At 38.1% G+C, this 17,808-nt stretch overlaps 1 protein-coding gene across 5 annotated transcripts in view; it reads right to left on the bottom strand.

The window, feature by feature from the left end:
* Window positions 1-17,808, bottom strand: part of ARHGAP15 (Rho GTPase activating protein 15) — a 341,387-nt gene that overhangs the window by 92,373 nt on the left and 231,206 nt on the right. For all 5 annotated transcript variants that reach the window (XM_085552046.1, XM_085552045.1, XM_085552044.1 and 2 more), the window contains one exon: window positions 8,355-8,432. In XM_085552046.1, the coding sequence (XP_085408172.1) occupies window positions 8,355-8,432 (78 nt within the window). The remainder of the gene's footprint in view (window positions 1-8,354; window positions 8,433-17,808) is intronic.

Genomic DNA, 17,808 nt, shown 5'->3' with positions numbered 1-17,808 from the left:
TGCAGTCAGTAGATTTTCCTGTTATAAATTCTAACAAACGGTTTGTTAAACTATTTGCTTTCTGTCTTACTTCCGAGCCCTGTGCAGTGGCATTTCCCACATTCTTTTTCCACTGGCACTGTTATCAGAACAACAAACACAAACAAAAGTCACTCATGGCAATTACAGACAGACACCCTCCCCAGGAAAAGCAAGTCCGTGTTGGAGTGTGCAACACTACAGACTTCAGTGCCCAAACTGTGCTTCCTGGGGGGCTATCACAACAAGTTCCTCAAACTTGTTGAATTGAACCTAAGCACAAAGCTATTGTGACACAAATAGTGCTGTCGCTGGAGGAGAAAGAAAAGGCACATCATGTCTTAAACGCCTGACGGTACAATGTATGCCATCAAATCCATGCTATGCCTGTGGCTGACCACACTAACCTAGTTCACCGCCTCTTCTCCCCCCCGCTCTACCGACCTATTCATCACACTGTTGAAAAGAAAGCACATGACAGTAGTATTGGGTAGGGGAAACCCTGCTGCATCTAGATTAGGAAACTTAGACTTGCCAAACCAATTTTGTTTATCTTACACATTGAGAAATAAACAGATTATACTGGAAGAACAACATTCTACCTCTGTCATGTTTTGTGTGTCTATGCTTTAACCTGATGTATGTTATTACGAAGCTGGCATTCTTTTGGAGTTTTCCATTGGGTTAAGTTAACTGGTTCATGTTTGCAAATCAATGTTTGGTTACAACAGGTTTTTCTTTGTTTTGTTTTTTTAAGTTTTTACTTTACACCTCTCTTAAGTTGTGGAAGCCAAGCCTTTTGAAAGTAAAAAGAAAATTCTCCATCTTTAAATACACATTAAATCACAGAGAGAAAAATCACAGTACCCACACCAATAACGCACACACAGTAGTTGGGAAATCAATTAATATAGGCTCAATTTTAGTATTTTGTTGTCAGAATCTTAAAGCTTGAAGGAAAAATAAATAAATAAAAATTCTTGGCTACAGCTTGGCATATGCAGGTCTTAACCTAGAAACAATCTGTTTTATAATTATTCCTGAAAATTGCTTCAGTCCATTTTATGTTCTTTGATTGCCTACGAAGTGAGAAAAAGAAAGAAAAACAGCCTATTTTTGACTCAAGGCTTTCAAGACATTTTGCTTCTCGGCAAGCAAGTAACCCAGTTTGAGCCGATATTTCCACTGTGAACTCTGGAGCACCACATTGGCTTTCACACAGAGCCTGACCACACAAAGAATGTTCACAGAAGCAGGGAAGGCTTCACTGCCTGGGTCACATGTGGGCTCGCACACTGAGAAAGGCAGAACATCACTGATACTCTGAAGCCAGGGTCTTACCAACACAGAGTCACACACTACCCAGTGTCCATATGTATGTCTGAAAAACGCAATCGCTAATCTATTAAAACTCCTAAAAATGCATGAGATGGGAAGATATAGTGGAAGACCTCACTGATGCACATACAGAAGAAATTAAGGGCTCAGAAAAAGAAAACAATTGCAAAAGAGAACCAATCCCTCCTGTATTTATCCTCCAGTTTTAAAAATGGAACACACAGTCATCCCATCGGAGCTTCATGTCCAACAAGACCAGTGCTGCCAACTGCTTTTGAAATGGACGCTGTAGGAACTGGACAGATCAGGACAATAGGAAAGGCATCACAACAAAGGTGTGATGACAGGACCAGCACCAACAGACAGGTGCTAAGAAGAAAGGGAAGAAGATTGCTCACCTGTGTCTGAAGACTCCAGGCTGATGGGGTAAAGCTACAGCAAAGAGGGACCTCCATAAAGAGAGCCCTCCCCAGTGGCAGTCAGCCCTTAAATGAGTACTGAGAGGTGCAGCCAGGCTGCAGCCCTTCTGGTCACACACATGAATTGCCTTCACCTGTGCTCCCAGGGCTGACTGGGTCCTTTCCCCAGGTGCTCAATCAGTGGTTCAGGCCAGGACTCAGCAGTTCCCATACAGATGTGCTAAGTCAGTGTGAACAGTTGGGTATTTTCTCAATGGGGAGTTTAATTCTTAAAGAATAATAATAATAATAAAAAATAGGCTGCAAAAGGGAGCAGATTCTCTTCCCCAGCTACTTGTATTTTCTTTTTTTAATATATTTTTTAATATATATATTTTAATTTTCTTCCTTCCCACTCTTTAAATGCTTGCTTCAAACCTCCCCAACCCATTGACTCAGCAGGCAGTTTCAGTCCAGTTCTCGATAACCCAGGCTCAGACATTTGGTCCCAGCTAGCACATATCATCAATAATATTATTTTTTAAAATAATAATAATAATAAAACCCTAAAATTTTATTCCACTTTTCTCATAGTTCATTGATAAAGAACATGACAGTGAGGCTGAATAATCCTGCTGGTTAAAGGTATCATCCTTCGCTGCTCATATGGTCTGGGCTTTTACTTGTCAATTAGATTAATCCAAACCATTTTAGAACAATAAATATATGTACAGATGGAATATAAGCATATTGAAGATTACTGTTTTTGACGGCTGTTGTTTATTAAATCAAAAATAATGTTGCAATGAGGATTTTGTTGATATTTCAAATGGAAAGGAAGAGTAAATAGGAATTAGATAGTGCTTCAGAAAGAAAAAACCCTCCAAAACAGCCCATGGGTAATAAAAAAAAGCACTGATTTTTTTCTTAGAATGCCACCTATGAGCTACCTTTAGAAAGGGGATGTGGCACCTATTAACTCAAAACACTAGGTATGTTGAAAACCATAAAATTTCCAATTACTGCTTCAGAATTTATTGTGCACATATGGAAAATAATACTTGTAAAAGAGAAAGGGGTTTGTGCCTGGTGCTGTCAATACTGTGAAGGATGGGGTGATTATAAAGCAAATTAACAATACTTTTAAATGTGCATTCACTTATCTTTCCAATTAAATCCTTGTTAAACAACTGCACAGACAGTAATGGTGCTTCTGCAAAGCACTGATCAAGACAGTTTTATTGTAATTTTTACTCTGTAACAATTAATCAAGTAGGCATTTTCTTTATTATTAAATTATTTAGTTAATAAATATTCACAATCAATTCACATATTTGTGGTTTACATTTTACTTTTAATTTTTTTTTTCTTTCTCTGAATTATAGTCTAGGGTATTTTTATAGGAAAAAAAAAGTAACACAAAAAACCCCAAACAGCAGAATTATTTTGTTTCGTCCAAACGTTATTTGTTAACTCAGGGTGATGTCAGGGAGGAGTACAGTCACCTTTTGCTCCCTCCGTGTACACACAAACTCAGGTACCTTCAGCTTTCCTTTTACATATTCTCTATAAGATGTGCTTCTCTTCAGTAACAATCTCCAGCCTCTCTACAAGTATATATTTTTTTATCCCTTTGGTACATGGGTACAGTAAGCAAGCAGTAAGAACGTGGTAATTGACCTTTGGATGGCACAGGGGTGTTTTGCAGTTAACACATAAGGTATTGCAAATGAAATAACAGGATTCAAAGGTCATCTGTACTGCAAATACCAAGCATTTTGCAAACAAAGCACCAGATATAAAGACAATTAGGAACTCTTTTGTATTATATATGAACCAACACTTGCTGAATGAACCAATAAGTATTGAAATTTGTATTTCTATGGTTAGTTTCCCTGAACATATATGCATTAGGATAGAATCTCAGTGTTTCAGCAACATCTTATGAACCTTTTATAGCTCCATTTTTTTCATTTAATTTAGTACTCATGAAAATTGCTTGTTTGACACTCCTAGAAACTGAGTGCCTTCCCAGCCACCCAGCAGACTGGTGGAGGAGGCAGACAGAGCCAGGCTCCTATTTCCTCCCTCACCGAGGGTCTCCAGGCTTCAAACACAGGGGGCAACAGAGGATACGTTGGGACAGGGATGAGGGACAGAATACAGCACAAGGAAGGTCTTACCCTATTATATCACCATGTGCAGCAGTGTGACAGCACAGAACAGAGCTGGGAGCACACCACAGCTTCACAGTCTTCCATTCTGACACCCTTAGGAATTAGGCATCTTTGGGGTTTTTTCCTGCTTTCCTCAAGCATTTCTGTATCCCTGTTATCCCTCCTGAGCAGCTCACAAGCTCTCTTTTTGGAATGCATCTCCCAGCTGGCTCCACTTTCATATTGTGCTGCAGTCCTGATTACAGACTTGCTCCCCAGGGACCTTACGAGTCTTAACAGCCCTGAGTAGCCCCACCTGGGCTCAGCCCCATCGTTTAGGCCAAAACAATTGATAAAGTCAGTGGTGTCCATCTGCCCTGGAAATGTCACCATATTCTCCATGGCTTAGCAGACCTTTGGGCAGTATCTTATCTCTTCTCCTACACGTGTGAAATAGATGAGCAGTCTTATTAACACTTGTAATGGCCTTAACTTACTGCATTTCACTGAAATCATCAAAAGTCTTCCAGATTTTACATTAAACTCCCAAGTAATTACTAAGCAGTACTATATATGTATTTCTAAGGTTGCACGTATTATGTTTATCAATAAAATAATCAATATGATTATCTTATCAAAGCATAAGAAAGTTTATTTCTGACAATTAAACAGGCCTTTGCCATAGGTTTCCAGCTGGGAATGTTAAATTACAGCTAATCTAGTTTCTAAAAGCATGGTTCTTTCAGCACTGTTAGACAAAGAAAAGTATGACTGTCTGGATGTCACCAGTGGTCCAAACAGCTTGTACTGCCTTGATTCACTGATTTGAAAAACGATGACTTCGAGTTTCAAAAGTGCTGAGGGATGTTATAGCCTGGCCCTCTTATGATCAACTGATCTTTTCAGCTCTTAATGGGAAAATAAATCACAGACAAAAGATAATCCTGTTGCACAGAAGCAAAAAAGGTGTGATGTCAAGAGACTTTTATAGAAAAAAGAAAACTCCGTGAAAGGGAGAAAGTAAATAAGGTAGTTTGTTCTGCTGATGCTCTTGTTGGCAAGGTCAAAGCCCTTTTTGGGAGCTGCGTACCTCTAGAAATGAGAATGAAACAAACTGTATTGGGAGAGTTTTAACAGTGAGCAGTAAAGATGTGAGGCACAGTTTTTCTTACAAACCCCTTCCAGCTCTCCCAAAATGTAGGATTTCAAGGCTTCTTTTAGATTTTTCTGTTCTTATTTCTTCGTTAATGATAAAGCTGTCAGTTGCTGGTTTGTTTTCCTTTCATATTTACCAGTTTTCTCTAGTTCAGTTTTGATACTGCAGATGACATTAACTATATAGAAAAAGGAGCCAAATAGAGCTTTGCTATATTCTAATTAATGACTATTCTAATAAAAAGGACTTTGATATGGCAGCCAGCCTAGAGTCACTTCTATGATCTTTAATTTTCAATATGATACATATTATTTATATCCTATAAACATAGGTGTAATACAATAGCAACAAGAGCAGGAAGAAGACAGCCCATTAAGTATTTGGCCTGCATAAGAACTGATTGCACAGTCAATCTCTGCAATGTAAACAGGCTTTTTTAGAACATTTGTTTGCATTTATAATTAAATTAGACTTGCACTAAAATGAAGATTCTCTATTGGAATGTTAAGCAGAAAATCTTATAAAAAAAAACACACCACTTTCCTCATTACTTTTGTGAAATACTATTTGAAATTAGTGCTGTCCTCTGCATCATGTTGGAGCGGGGACATCGGGGTGGGCCACTAATGCCTGAATTAAGTAAACCACACTCCTCTCTTCTCCCCATGGAGGTACAGGTTTCTCCCGAGCAGTCTGTAGCTAATCCCCTGGAGGAAAGCTGATTAGATCCCCTCCTCTCTCAGCTTCACATTCCTTTGTTGCCTAACCAACTCTTTGCACCTACAACCTGCCACTGCTGCTTGATGGGCTTCCCAAGTAATCTGTGGATCTGGCCGTTCTGAAATCCATTTAGGGATTAGGAAGGACTACAAGTGGGTATATATCTTCCAGTCAGCAGCCTGGAACTCAGGGAAATATTAACAGGATGCTAGCACTCACACATCTATGTCTATAGAGCCACACCATGACTTGGGCTGTTCCATGCCTGCAGCTTCCTACCTAGCAGAGAGAAAGGATGCTATTCAAACAAATGAAACTGTGGCCTGTGATTTTAAAGCCATTCTTTCTGTCTGAATTGCTTCTTGAATGTTCTGATTAACAGCTACTGGATTATTCTTTGGAGACTGCAGTGTTCCACCCTCTCCTTTCGCCTCATATGGTGGACCTAAGGAATGCAAATGTGGCATTGAAATTTACAGCTGAGAACCTTTGGCATGTCTGCCTTGTCCACCTGAGGAAAGGCTAACTGCAGACCCAGCCACGTATCTGTATAGCTGAGATTGTAAAGGGCACGTAAAGGAGCTCGGATGGATAATTTCGTTTCCCACTGAAAATCTATCTCATGATGATATAAAATGCATGACTGCCTTGGTTGTATCAGCAAAGACTAACAAAAGAAACAATAATTACCACAACAGATAACATGATAAAATAGTGCTCCAGGAGCACTATTTCTCTTTGAATTTTCTTTGGTCACTCAGTAGGTAGATTTATTGCAGTTGCCCTAAGTAGCCTGTGTCTGAGCGGTTTAATGTACCATTAACTTCACCTTTATATATTCATTTCTCACAGTGGTATAAACCAGAAGAAAAAGGTGCCTGGTACCTCTGCACTGCAAAAAGACAGCTTAGGCTTCTGTCTTCCTTTACAGCATCATCCCATCTGTTTTAGGGGAAAATTGGAGCGGTAACGTTAACCTCAAGTACGTTAACCTTTGGATGCCATGAGACATGATAGACAGGGCCATTATTTTTATGGCGCGTTTTTTTTCCTGAGCAAAGATCCTGGGGAGTGAAGAGGGATAGAAAATCCTGGGTTTGCTTCTCTGTCTCCAAACAAAATACAGTGCACAGTTACGTGGAAGCCAAGGCAGACTGCATTATCGACACACAAATACCCAACAACTATAAATCTAAGGGAACCCAAGTAATGAGTCAAAACCATGAGGCTGATGATTTATTCAGTCTCACTGAATTTACTGGCATAAATACTGTTTCCTCATAAAGTAGAGTTCACCCGCCCGTTTCAGCTGAAGACAAGACTGCTCTGGAGCACCTTCATTATGGATGTAAATACAGTCTTGAAAGTGAAAATCATGAAAATTTTGGGGTCAAAAGTCTTAGTTTATGCCTCGAACAAAACTAATTGGGGGAGTAATTCTCCAACTATTACTATCTTCCCCCCAAAAAACCCCAAAGCACCATCATATACATTGCACAACATTTAGCAGTTGTAGTAAAAGTCTTCAGGCAACAATAAAAGAGTGAAGGAAAGGCAGGAGAAGAAGTTGCAGCAGCTTTGCACGTGTACTTGATTAACTCAAAAAGTGCATAAAGTCTTGGATGCAATTTAAGATTTGATTCTTTTTCTAATTTCTGAAAAGCTTCATTTGTTTTTCTCATTAAGTAGGATCAGGAGGTTCACTGTCATCAATGATATTTGCTAAGCTATTAAATGTGAATATGTTTAGTCTTTGCCAAGAGTAGTACACTGTTCAGAGAGGTCAATGTATTTGTCATGTATCCTAATTAGCTACCAATAGCAGCTTCCACACCTGTAACATCATTTATTGATCAATTTTAGCTTTATTTAGCTACATCTGTGATAACTGTTCTTTTGTATTTGCAGAAATATGTTCATTACATGTGGAGTGTGGGGTAATGCATTCATTAACTATAACCATAACACAATGGTTAGTTCTAATTTTGGTTCTTAAGTTCCCCAAACATTCATCTTTCCTCTTCTCATTTCCTGGGATCAATTATTTGCCTTATTGAAATCAGAGGTAAATCTTCCACTGAGTCTGGCAGAGCCACGATGCTAGTTTTAGCATTTCCTTTTCAGTTCTTTTCAGCACCTTTTTCTCTTTGTCTGTTTTCCTTTGGATCTCTGTTCTATTTTTGGTTTTGTTTAACTTTCAACATCCAAACAATCTGCTATTTTTCCTTTTATTCTTTTTTTTTCCCCCTCACTTTGATTCTTTGGTTTCTACATATGCTTTGTTTTTGCCACCTTACTTCATTTATCCATTTCCTTGTGTTTTTTTTTCTTTTTGCTTGTTTCTCATCTACTGTTTAACCATTATTTTCCTCTGCTTACTAAGCTGTTTTTCCTCTCTCCTAACTGACTGATTCCCTCTGTGCAATGTCTTTCTACCTTCCCCTTCCTCTCTTTTCCAAAACACAACTCATCATTCTATGCCACCAATGTATAGCAGATTCTGAAATTCTGTCATCTGAGACAGTTAAATACTAAACAAAACATTACCAGGGTGGAGGAATCACTTACCCTGATTGACAACAAATCGTAACTTCTGTATTGTTGCCAGATTGCCGCTAACTCTGTATATTCCATCAACTTCTAGACCTGAAAGAGAAACACACATTTCATTTTAAATCATATAAGTATTTTTCTTTGTACGTCTGTCAAGAAGCCAGAAGCGCCCTAACAAGGATGAAGAAGTGCAGAGCAGTGAATGACTGAAAAATAATCCACCTGACAAACACCAAAGTGCCTCCTTGCCTGATTACGACAACAATGAGAAATAAACACGGTAGATTAGCTTAAGTGAATACAAAATACCTGACTGTAATTATCTTGTAATTCTGTCAGCAGAATACATTCTGCAAAGGTATTTGAGTGTGACGGGAAAAGGAAGAGTGGATTAGTTCTTGTGTTCATGGAGAAGGGTTGTTTTTGATACAAACGACAGTGTGTTAGCCCTGCTGAAACACGAGCTGCTTCTCCTAGTAGTGTGTATTAACAGGGGAAGATCTTCCATCTGAGGCCTGAGTTTTTCAGATATGAATGTATGAGGCTATGACCTCAGGGTGGATGCCCACTCTGAAATCATGACGTGTGTAAGACTACACACAACTACAGCTACTCTACTGTATTCGTCATAGCAGATCAGATGAGTTTGAAGCTAAAATTAAATATCCCAAATAGGACATGCCCTGGAGTACATTTTTTCATTAATATAGGCCATCCTTTTCAAGGACAACCTGACAGACTTGTTTCTCCCTCCATATCTACTCAAGGTTTATCTTCTAGGTGAAACTAGATGTCATACTCCCTTTTGTGACATATTATCTCCTACAGCAAGCGCTGCTGATATGACTGTTTAAAATAGCACTTTCAGCCCTAGTTGCATAGCTGTAGCATTTCAAAGCATGTGGGAACTGCTCTCCTTTCCTTGGAGAATTAGCTATTGTGCAAACAATGACCGAAATGGCTACATGCTTAAGAACTGAAAACACAGAACTGTACATTGTCACTCCACATTTAAGACTTGCAAATAAACAAGAAGCAAAGAGAATCTACAACAAACTCAACTTTTTTTTTTAAGGCTATTAAGGCTACTCATCACTTAGAACATGAGTTTTAATTAATCTTGGCAAACAATTTCAGAGAAAGCCTTCCTCTCAGAAAACACTAATTTGTCAAGACAAAACAGTTTCAGGAAATATTTCAGTTCTGACAATGTGTCTAGTGGGAATTTTTTCTTTTCCAATTCAGGGTGAGGAAAAAGGAAAAAATGAAAGTATAGGAAAAAGTGAAAACAAGTCAAAATGTATCTCAGAAGCCCACTTGTAATTACACTCAAATAGGAGGGAGCTGAGGTTCAAGTCACAATTTCAGACACCTGCATCATGCTTGGCAGATGAGGGCCACAGCTTCAGTGGACTTCAGTGCCTGGAGGTATCCTTCCCTGATTGTGAAGGATTGTAAAAAAAAACACAATTCACAAAATAAAAGTGGTGCTCTGTTTTGTGGGACTCCTGTTGGTAAAGGATTAAGATTTGAAATGGTAAAAATTTTGTCAGTTGTAAAAATAGAACATAAATTGAAGTCTAAACCAGAAAGTAAAGAGGAAAAAAAAGTAACTGAACAAGCAAAAAGCCCCAAAACAGGACGTTTAACTTTTGCTTGGATCTAACTCAACTTGGTTCTCAGTCTTCCAGGGTATATGGAAATGAAAGCAATACTTGTCACTGTGTGTGAAATAGCAGTGTCTCACATTAATAGCATCAATTTGGAACAGCTCAACCCCCTCAGTATGAAACTACATAAATTATCCAGATCGAGTGAAAATGACAAACTATGTTGTAAATTGGAGGATATTACATCGTGCAAAATGATCTGGAGTACATAAGTGAATTATTATTGTTATAAATTTACTTTGGTCCAGAAATGAGTTCTGATTAGCATTTCATTTGGACACTATGCAATATGGCAGAAAGAAAAAAAAATCCAAGAATATCAAACCAATTATAGTGTTCACGTGCCATCGACTTTCTGCTCCAAGAACTTTGAAAGTTAAGCCAAACCAAACCAATGTAAATGGGTGGATTTGGACATCCTTTTCACAACCACATTATCTTAGCTGGATTGTTAACAACTTATTTTGGAAATCCAATTAGGTACAAATAGGAGAGAGAGAGAGAATGAGAAAGAGGAAAGAAAGAGGGATGACTTTAGAGTTCTAACGTCCTGATTCTGTGAGCAAATTTCAAAGAAAATTCACTTTTAAGGACACCTCTATCAAGGACAAAATCAACACTGCACTGCTGTCAGCGTTTCTTCAAGGCAGGCTATAAATACTTAGGGAACAAGATGAAACAAAAGTCTTTCAGAGTTTTGTATCTGGTGTTGGCACTCAAGTACAGCGGTAAAGAATGTTTCAGGAAAATTATTCATTGTAATAAAGTCCAACTTCTTGTTTACTATAGGCTGACCTTCTTATGGAGTTGGTTTTATCAGAGATGAATTATTGGATTTTGCCCTCGAGGAGAAGTATTATTTTATTTGCTTTATATCACAAACTCCAACTTTGTTTTTGTTTATTTTAATGAGGAACCTGAGAATAGCACAGACCCACAATTAGAAATGGCAGCCAAAATGTTGATAAAGACTTCAATATGTCCAGGCGTCTAAATTTTATAAAGGTATAAGAAATGAAGGAAAATAACTTGTTTTTACATCAGCTTAGCTCACTAACTATATGCAAAGTTAAGCTTTTGTCAAAAGTTCACACAGATTGTCTCAATGAGGAAGTTACAAGGCAGCTGAATTCAGGTTTGATTGAAATTCATGAGCAGTCAACATGATATACACTCAACAAAACTGCACTGAAGGTCTTACATGAGCACTTGTTAAACAGCATTTCTTGCACTCCTGCTTCTAGCCAAAGCACAACTATGCACACAGATCAACATCAACTCTGATAGCAGCTTGACCTGAAACCAAGCAGTGCAGAAAAAGCACTATATATATGGGCCATAAAAGAGTTTAGGTGATGCATTTACCCACATAGAAGTGGGGTTTTTTTGTTGTTGTTGTTTGTTTGTTTGTTTTTTAATAATATTTAGATCTTGAAACATATAATCTTAAATGATAGTAGGTAACTTCCTGCACAGACACCCATGAAACCTCTCCAGTTAATGCATCCTGAGGTAGGTGTGGTCCCCTGGCCTGGTTTTATAAAAGAAACCATCGTGCTGGATTCAACAACAAAGCAAAGCACAAACTTGAAAAAAAGGCATTCTTTAGCTAGTCCTTTCATTTAAAATCAGTTATGTTCAGGGCAAAAATATTGTATTTCAAAGGAGCCTATTATGCCTTCCCATAAACAGAAAGATCATACGTTTTAAAACTAAAGTATCATTATGTAATCAAGCTGTTGTATTATAAACTATTTTGTGGGCTCAGATGCCCAGGGCTATCTTTACAAATATTTCAAAGGTCATTATCAGGGTATGTTCTCCCTAAAACTTTAATTCTTTCCTCCTGTTTTCATATACATCTTGCCATAAATACCTGATTTATAAACATTTCTCAAAGTTTACAAAGGGCACAGAAGTGAAGCATTAAGTCATTTAAAGAGGCAGAAATGCACGAATGCAGCAAATACACCAATGACAAGATAATGAGACTGATGAGAGAATCACCACAGAACAGTGTGCAACAAGAGTAGTTTTACAAAAACATCAATATTTGTGCCATTAGAAGGCAAATCGTGAGGAGTACTAATGAATAAATTCAACATGTTAAAATTCAGCCCTTGGAAGCACTGCATCTGGATTAGGTTACAAAAGGTGCCTGAACTTTCAGGTGAATGTAGGAGCTAAAAAAATCCTGGTTTTTCCTGGCACAAAGGAAACTGGAGATGAAAATCATGAGAACAACAAAATAAATCTAAGTTGCACCACACAGAAGAATACAAAGGCATCAACAGCAAATACGGAACCATATAGAGTCAAGCGCGATGAAGAGGTGGTGTGAGTAGATAATGTCTTACTCAATAGACCTGGTGTGAAGCTCAAGCAACTCGGGTTGAAAAAAAGCACTATCTCTGCTTGAACATGAGCATTTGTGCTCAATGTGGCTTTCAGTGGCAGAAGAGTTATTCCAATACTGTAGAAGCAGTTAAGAGGGATGCACTCGGAGACTGGCTAGACTGACCTCGGTCCCAGACAGTCTACTTAAATAATTAATTCATGACTCTATGAAGAAATAACTCAGAGCAAAATGTAATCAATCATAATTAGCATGTTTTCATGGAAATCAGGGTCTTGTCTAACAAACTATCATTTTGAAGGATTGGATTTTTGACAGGTCTGAATGATAAAGACAATAGTACTGAAATAGTATGTTTCCAAAATGCCTTTGACTCAACACCAGATAGCATTTTGATTGAAGCACTTGCATTTCATGGAATTATCAGGGAATATTTTACATGGATTAAAAACTGACTCAATGGTAGACCTCAAAATTTTGTAGTTAATGGAATTTATCACTTAACAAGGTCAAAACTGGAAGAGTTTGGATGAGTTGAGCTCTCAGTCCAGTGCCATCTAATACCCTTATCAGAGATGTGAGCAAAGATAATAGATCTCTGCTGGCACAGTAAGCAGATGACACAAGGATTAGGGAAGTATTAAATAATGATGAGGACAGGTTAAGTTGCAGAAGACCTGAACAGCCACATTAAGCAGCTTCACTCTAGTAAAACAAGTTTTCATACGAAAAGAAGACTTCTAGCTCCCTGGACATAGGTTGCAGAAGACCTGATATAATTTAGATAATTAGTGGAATAGGATCTCCCTGTTCAGTCCCTCAGCAAACAGGGCTAATCCGAACCCTCTAATTACAGAAAGAGGAATATGGAACAGAAGTGGAGAAGTGGAGAAGAGGCCTTCATGCACTGCAAACAGAATCTCCATTATAGCACTGCATTTGGTGTTCATGCAAATAAAATAACATACGTGCATAGTATTAAAGAAAAGGTGGAGAAATGACCTCTCTATAGGTACTTTTCATATGATTCATAGGTACTGGACTTACCACTATGACTTATGACATAAGCAATGCTCACTGTGGGACCTGTGACAGGCAAGTCAAAATTGAAAAGAGCACAGACAAGGTCTTATTAGTTCAAGACTGCGTCAGACCAGTAAAAACAATGGAAATGGGGAAAGGAAAATAGGGGAAATATAAACTAGATCTTAACAAGCTAAGAAATGAGTCTGTAGGAGGTGTCTGACGTGAGGTTTAGTGAATCTCTTTAGGAAGTAAGCTAAAGAGAAATAATCCTGTGTTTGACTGAAATAATATCAAGAAGATGAGGGGTGTTCCTATGTAAAAAGAAAACCTCATTTTTTCTTGTGGTAATAAGTTCAAGATGCAATGAAAGAAGAAAAGCTTGACTAAGATCTTATTGTTTTCAAGACCCTTTAGAAGCTGTTTAATGGAAGCAATTATACCACTGCATATGAACATTACATACTGAGAATAGGTAACAAGTGAATATGACGGATGATATACTTTATTCTGTTTTATGTCACTTGATGGTAGAATTTCTATGTGGATATTTACATACAGATAAATAAGGGTAGCAGCAGTGCTAAGCAAGTGCAATTTGAAGTAGCACACATTTTACTGCTGTGTGGGGCTGCTGCTTAATGCCTAAATCAAGCTCGCTATGACATCGTCTTCTCCTCTATTGTGTTGCTCTGTCTTTGTCATTCAAGAAGTTTATAGCTTAAAAGCCCCAGGAATAACAAGATGTACTCTGAAAGCTCACTGCAACAAGAAACAAAACTGAGCTTGGAAGCTACTCTTTTTGAATGAAAGCATCACATAGGCAGTGCCACTGTTCACTGTAATTTTGCCGTTACCTCCAATATATACTTTTTGCCATGCGGATAGTCCCACTTCTTGCAGCTAAACAAAGTGACCTCATTGTTTTCCACTGTATTTTCTTTTAAACATTGGCTGGGATGATTGAGATTCAGGAATGTGGGAAAATGGATTCCCAAGCCACGTCCATCCCCTTTAATTCTGAGCTGTAATTTTTGGCTTGGCTTGAATCACAGTCATCACATTTCAGTCTGAATCTCTCTGTAAAGTGATCTTTCTTAAACATTTCTTTCACTCATCATGGGATCAGAAACAAAGCCATTCTAGTCTTTCAGCGAAACACTTACAAACGTCTCTTTACAGCGACTCACAAGAGCTGAATTTCCTTCAAAAATGTTTGGAAAAGAGGAGGTTTTCACTGCCTGATTGTCCTCTTTGTGAATCTTGTCATCTGTATGCCATGAGCTACAGCTATTTTAATCTGTTTTTGTTTGCAATCCATTTGGTGTCCGCCCAAGAAAATGCAGGTGATTCTAATTAACTTACTGCTGAAGATGTGGAAAAATCTCAATTGTGCTACAGAAAATTATACACTTAAAACCTTCCCTCTATTATTTATAACGGCTTATTAATGAAAATGATTACATGAATATATTTACCACCTGATTCATCTTTGTTCACTTTTTAAATCAACGGGGCTTATGCTAAAGGGAAAAAATCCCTACCAAATACAGACTTCAAGTACACACATTGCTCACTGGTTTAAATGGAATGGCAGTATCAAAGAAAAAGACACTGTATTACTTGATGCAAAGCAGTATAATATCTGAAATTACTGAATGTTTGGAATTATTCATTCTCTCTGCAACACATCGGTATGTAATTCTGTGATTTTTGTTGCTGTTGTTTATTCGTTTCCTATTTTAATATCTCCTTCACCACTCCTATTTGTTGCAATTTGCTGCAGTTATTACTTCTCGTGCTTGGGTTAGTCAATCCATTCTGACCACTCTTACCTGCTTGCTACTGTGGCAATACGATACTATGTGTTCTGATAGAAGGGAATTTCAGGTAGAGAGGTCTGAGTCATGAGGATCAAGAGACATTAAATACTAGCATTGAGTTTTTTTCTACTAGGTTCAGCTACTAATGGCCGTTTACCACCTTCCATCAGTTAGCACTTCTACTACCCTGTACCATGCAATATATGCTATACATATATGTCTGTGTAATATAGTCTAATTTGAATGTGATGGGAATGTGGATAATGCAGTTTAATTTGGGGAGAATGGAAGCCTGAATAAAGGTTATCATTTCAGGAGAAGCTGATGATGGAAAAACTCATTCAGTATGTGACATGTTTGGAACAGCTGGGGATGTAATGTTGAGTGGCGGGAGAAGAGAGCCAAGGTATTTTGTATGTTCAAGAAATATATACAACATTGCCATTTCTTACATCCCAGCTGTGCCTGTTAACTTCTGGAAACATGTAGAGCTAAGCAATAAAGCATACTTGACTGATATTTACTGCAGCGTGCATTATAAGACATTTTCTACTGCACATTATGATCTGAAAGAGTTAAGCAACATGAAAAATACAGGCACAAGATTATATCTGTCATGGATGAAAATACTACATTTATGCCTCATTGTAATCCATTCATTGGTTTATGGACCCCGAGCCCTTCGGGGAGTGTCACAACTCCACATGATACTGCTGAGAGCTGTATTTTGCTTTTAGATTTCTGATTTAGCTGAAAGAAGTTTGAAAACACATGTAGCCTGACAACTCCCCATTGGCTACACAGCCGAGGAGGGTCAAGAGCATAAACTATTCCAGCAAAAGCCAGCTGTAACTTATGATCCCTAAACTGGCAAAAGATCTGCTCATTACAGACAGTAGCCTACAAGAAATTTATGCATTTTGCTAAATACTCCCACTTCGGTTAATCTGTGCTTCGTTTTGGGATCCATCATCACCAACATCACGCCTGTGTTTTTTGAGCAACATCTGAGTACTAAGGGAAATTGCACGTGGGGGGTCTATCTCTGTTCTTAGGACTATATAGGACTTTCCCTCAGGTCCACAGACATCAGTAGGAGCTGTGGTTAAAAGCTAAGGGACGGACACAATTCTCCAAACATCTCCTACTCCCAAGGCTGACTTTAAAGAGAATTTAGTGCGCAGCAGGGACAAATCTTTTCCCATCTTTCACAATAGCGAGAGATGAAATTAGAACTCAGTAATGTCACCTCCCCATCCTGACCAGTATTGCTGTTGTTGGACTTTGAACGGTTGGAAGTGGAAGAACTGTACATTTGGGCACACATAACCTTCCGCCAAAATGGGTAAGGAGCTTGCATTTTCTGGACCATAGTACCTTTGCTTGGCAAAGAGATTTCTTTTATGGATAGTGACTGGGATTTGAGATTTAGGATGGAGCAGATATATTTAGGATGGACTCTGAAAGCCACATTAGAGCTTCTTCCATCATTCCTTACTTTTTAGATCCAGTTGAGGAGTTCAGATATGCCCTGTGTTCTTCCCTCAAATTGATCCATTTTTATTTGACAGCGATACTCAAATCAAGCTCAGATGTCTTAAAGTTATTGAGTCCAGGAATGAGTCCTGCCTAACTCTTTGTGGGCACTTTCTGCAGCCGACGTGCACTGCACTGGCATTTTAATACAGAGTTTATCCAGTGTAGTACAACAACAGTTAAAGAAATAGCAGCTAGGCACTTGACAGTACTTCTTTCATTGCATAATACAGAGGGCTGAATATGTTTTGTATGGTTGAAAATCAGATCAGCTCAATTCTAGATTTCTATCAGGAGGATTGAGCTAGCAGAACCTTGCTCAAATAATGGAGTTTGAGCTCTTGTTGTGCATCAAGTAACAGTATTTACTCTCTAATACAATAGTTTAGGCATCTGTCTTTAGACTTAGTGTTTAAGTGGGAAAAAACATTTTAAAATGATATTCTTAAGGCTGTGGAACCCTACCATACACCTTGGGTGTTACAGCACATGCCTATGATGGAACTCAGACTCTTTTGGAAGATAAATATAGATATGGCTATTTAACACCAACCAACTGAATTCTTAGCATTGCCTATCTGACTAACATGTAAGTATGGCAATACAAAGGTGTGTGCATGTATAAGCATAGATAGATTCTAATTTAAAAATATCCTTCCCAGTGTACCTTGCACACACTTAAAGACACACTAATGATTAAGATTGTGGGATTTCACCGAACTCTCTCACACCATCTTTGGTATGATAAACCTTTAAGCTACAACTTTCATTGACAAGTGAGCAGCAAAAATCATACTTAGAAAATATGGTTTGACAAGTATGACCATGAAACTGTGACACTAAGTAGTAATAGTGAACAAAAAAGGTAGAACATAATTTTTAACATGACACAAGCCTTCAATGCTGATATGTTTTTCCATTGTTTTTAACTCTTAGCTGCAGAACTCCAGTTATATATCTTATTTTTGTTATAATTCTGACAACAATAACTGTTGTAAAGAGGCTCAGGTCACTTAAATGACTTCCTGCCTCCATTCCATTGGGGCAGAGTCTGATCAACA

Source organism: Coturnix japonica, chromosome 7, assembly GCF_054131305.1.
Source record: "Coturnix japonica strain WE chromosome 7, WE-NBRP24, whole genome shotgun sequence".
NCBI lineage: Eukaryota > Metazoa > Chordata > Aves > Galliformes > Phasianidae > Coturnix > Coturnix japonica.
This window is presented reverse-complemented; position numbering and strand designations above follow the sequence as displayed.